The sequence below is a fragment of the Lactuca sativa genome, chromosome 3 (genome assembly GCF_002870075.4).
Source record: "Lactuca sativa cultivar Salinas chromosome 3, Lsat_Salinas_v11, whole genome shotgun sequence".
In the NCBI taxonomy this organism is placed as follows: domain Eukaryota; kingdom Viridiplantae; phylum Streptophyta; class Magnoliopsida; order Asterales; family Asteraceae; genus Lactuca; species Lactuca sativa.
In genome coordinates this window covers 72,482,812-72,487,049 of record NC_056625.2, presented here as the reverse complement: position 1 = coordinate 72,487,049, position 4,238 = coordinate 72,482,812, and the positions used below count along the sequence as shown (strand labels likewise).

At 31.7% G+C, this 4,238-nt stretch overlaps 1 protein-coding gene across 1 annotated transcript; it reads left to right on the top strand.

The window, feature by feature from the left end:
- The first annotated feature begins 1,229 nt into the window (after positions 1-1,229).
- Positions 1,230-2,527, top strand: LOC111879127 (transcription factor TCP15). The gene has a single exon (XM_023875603.3). The coding sequence runs from the start codon at positions 1,379-1,381 to the stop codon at positions 2,342-2,344; it is 966 nt and encodes a 321-aa protein (XP_023731371.2). The 5' UTR covers positions 1,230-1,378; the 3' UTR covers positions 2,345-2,527.
- Positions 2,528-4,238: the final 1,711 nt, after the last annotated feature.

The window sequence follows — 4,238 nt, the reverse complement described above, 5'->3', positions numbered from 1 at the left end:
TTTATATATATCTAATATCTTGAGCAAAAAAACTATTTCATCATGAACTGTGTATTACCGTGAGTGAATTAACGATTGGAGAAGTGAGACCGTGAGAATTAAGAAGCAAGAAGCCAAGAATAACTGAAGACAACAATGATAACTTGATTGAAGCCCTTGAATCGATAACCCTGCTCCCTGCTTCAATCGATTGGAGAATTAAGAAGCAAGAAGCCGGCCCTGGATTAGTGGATTGAAGACTTGAATCGATTGGAGAAGGAAGAAAAAGAAGAATTTTAATCGTCGTGTGCGGTGTGCTGTATACCGATCGTGATTTCTGCGATACAGTTTTTTTTTTGGAAAATCGGACATTGGATTGAAATTAAAGGGGGCCCTAAGCCCTATCCTAACACATAATACACTAAGGGAGGCCCTGTGTGCATTCCTTTCCCATTTCCGCCGATACGTTAGAGACTTTTGTGGCGAAAATAAATGCTTGGCTGAGAATGATTCCCCTATTCTCAACCTTTTTTTCTCAATTGAACCTCTCATATATATATATATATATATATATATATATATATATATATATATATATATATATATATATATATATATATATATATATATATATATATATATATATATATATATATATATATATATATATATATATATATATATATATATATGAGAGGTTCAATTGAGAAAAAAAAAGGTTGAGAATGGGTTAGGTTCATGTGAGATGGCCTAATTTTGTGAGACCGTGAGACGCATTTTTTTATTTTTTTTTAAAATTTTTTTTAGTTAATTCAATTTCCGAAAATAATATTTAAAAAAGAATTTTTAGATTTTTCTATTTATTTTGCATTTTAAAATTATTTTTTAGAATATGTCAGTGTAATATTCTATTAGAATATTTCACGTATTTAAAAAAAAAAAACGGAATTTTTTTATTTATTTTTTATTTTTTGTTTATTTTTTTAGTTAATTCTATTTCAGAAAATAATATTTAAGAAAAGAATTTTTAGATTTTTCCATTTATTTTGAATTTTAAAATTATTTTTAGATTTAGTTTCATGGTCTTACAAAATTAGAATGGTCTCAAAAGAACCTGAACATATATATATATATATATATATATATATATATATATATATATATATATATATATATATATATATATATATATATATATATATATATATATATATATATATAATTTGATGTTAACTAAAAAAAGAATGGGCGTATATATTTTTCTGGAAGCACTTTAATAATTTTCGTTGCCTAAAGCTTGCTGCTAACGACAACCTCTCATATATATTCTAGAGAGAGAAAATCGCAAAATCCCATAGAACGATCCCCGTTCTTCAGGAAATCACACTCATAACTGATAATGGAAGGTCATGAAGATCAAACTCCCTTCCACCGCCAAAACCACCCATTACAACTTCTTGAAGAAAGATCCGGTGGCGTTAATGGCGAAGAATATTCCACGACGGAGCTGCAGCCAGCTCCCAAAGCAAAGCCATTGCAAAAAAGAGGAACAACAAAAGACAGACACACGAAAGTCGACGGCAGAGGCCGCCGTATCCGCATGCCCGCCGTGTGTGCCGCCAGAGTCTTCCAGTTGACACGAGAGCTTGGACACAAATCCGATGGTGAGACCATCGAGTGGCTGCTCCAACAGGCAGAACCTTCCGTCATTGCCGCCACCGGAACCGGAACAATCCCCGCCAACTACACTTCACTTAACATCTCTCTCCGAGGATCCGGCTCCACGAGCATGGCCGGACCGACATCTTACCTGAGGAACGGTCTTAGCTTCGTCACAAATCAACCGACGTCAACGTCACACTTTGCAACACCGGTAACGAAAGACGATGAGTTCTGCTTAGATCCAAGGAGTATTCAAATGGGCGTTACATCTAACTACATGACGCAATCTACGATCCCGGCGTGTCACAATCAGATTCCGGCGACGGCTGCGTTTTTAATGATGGGAAACCGTAACAGTGGTAGCACTAGCCCTGATACGCGTTCTAGTCGTGCTTTCTCAGGTGAATCTACGTGGAATTTTCCGTCTACCAGTAATACAAGCAGCAATGATAACCATAACAGTAATCTTTATAATAGAGGGTCTTCAAGGACTAATCTTAATGGCATCTCCGACGAAGACGTCGGTGGTGGGTTACATCTTATGAACTTTGGTGCGCAAACGGCACTATTGAACGGACAACAGTTCGGTGGTGGTGCGCTGCCCACAACGGATGGGATGCTGGCGGCGTTAAGCTCAATTAGGCCAACATATGGCGGTGGATCCAGTTATCTGATCAACGCTAATACAACACGAAACGAGTAACAGCCATAATGCCTAAATCAACACGAATTAAGGGGTCTCCATTTACATTTTTGTATTCAAAACATCTATTTTACTGTTACATGATACGTAAATCGCAAACATTCGTAATTATTGCATAAAATTTTGTTAAACGTCATCCAAAATATTAATGTTTGCTTTAGCCATAAGGGCATGTCTTCATTATATTTATTTTTATTAAGACTAGTTATTAATTTTATTCTCAAATTCTTCCCTTTAATTTATTCTCAAAATTACTTTATTTGTAACAGCATTGAATCTATATTGTTAAATGGAATAATTAAATAAGATAGAATGTTTAGTTGACATAATTTGAAGTTCAACAGGAAAAAACAAAGTTTAATTTTTTTTTAATTAATGTTTTATTGAGCATTCTAGAGTTTAATATATTGTAAAAAAAAATAAGTGTAATGAAAAAGAAAATGTTTACATAGTTCATACGAGTAAAATTATGGATAATCAATAAAATATCTATTCTAATAAATGAATAGTTTTAATCTTATTGTGACAAGTGTCACTCTAATACAAGTCTTCATTAATATTATGTCATGTGTCATGTAAATATATTAGGCAACTATTTCAAAATTCAAATTTATATTTTCTAATTATATGTTAAATTTGAAGTTATAATAACTTTAAAAATTTGATATATCTCTTAATTAATAATTTATTTAAAATCATTTATTTAAAACAATTGATTAATAATTATATATTTTTATTATGAAAATTTAATTACTTTTATAACCGTGGTTTCCACGGGTTATAAACTAGTCAAGGAATAAACGCATATGTTCACAAAAAGATTGCCAAACAAAGATTACATCTTTATTCTAGTTTTAGCGTGGAGAAGAAAACTATAATACGTTAGACAAACAAGTCTTGTGTTATTTATATTTCAAGGTCCCAATAAATCGATGGATTGATTTTTCTATAGTTAATCCATTGAGGTTATTTATGTTGTGTTATGAAGTCTAATTTCTTTTGATCTTATTTCCACAATTGAGACTTTCCAGTGGAATCCCAGTTGTGAAAGTCTTATGTTATTTATATTTCAAGGTCAAAAGCATGTTTAGACACTTGATTGTGTTTTTGGAACGATCTACGAACAGTTGTTAGGTCGACTCGTTCTTCTATATAAATAGATCGCCTTGAAGTCTTGAACTACTATAACTTTAGGCAGAAATCGTATGTTTGACGCTTACGATTAATAAAATCTATCTTTATTTTGTATATGGATTTGCCGATCGCTTTAATTATTTAATTGCGTTAATTCCTTGTCTTTTAAAAAAAAAAATTCTTTGCATCTTAATTTATCAAGTGTTGTTTGTTTATAAATTATTGATAAAAACAAATCGAGACTAGCGTACATGACAATTCACAAATATTCCAATCAAAATTATGTTATGTTGTCTAACCTACCAAACCAAAACCCTTATGTTATCTCTTTGTTTAAATTTAAAAGCACTACACAAACTCTTCGTTTTTATCATTCAACTTAAATACTTAATTCAATTTAAACATTTATTCATTTATGTTAAACAATATATTTGAATTACTGGTTCTTTATATATAGGCCAACCAAAGGATAAATTGGTGTTTTTTTTTTTTTTTTTTTTTCATTTTTGATACTGCCTAATTCATCCGCAGGAACAAAATACAAGGTGTTTGTCTAACTAGAATAAATCCAAGGGTCTCCTATAGTTTAGTAGCACAAAAAATCTTGGCAGGTCTTTTCTCATATGAGTTGGGTGAAAATAGTTTTGTGGCATTGAGTGTTTGTTCGACCCTACAACCCATGATTCTTGCCCTGCTATTGTTTACTATTGTTTCTGTATCATCAACCATTCACATTTTACTCACAAAAGTCCATGGATAT

Bases quoted from the DNA above. Each gene is read 5' to 3' on its own strand.
- LOC111879127 (XM_023875603.3), top strand. From the start codon at position 1,379: ATGGAAGGTCATGAAGATCAAACTCCCTTCCACCGCCAAAACCACCCA.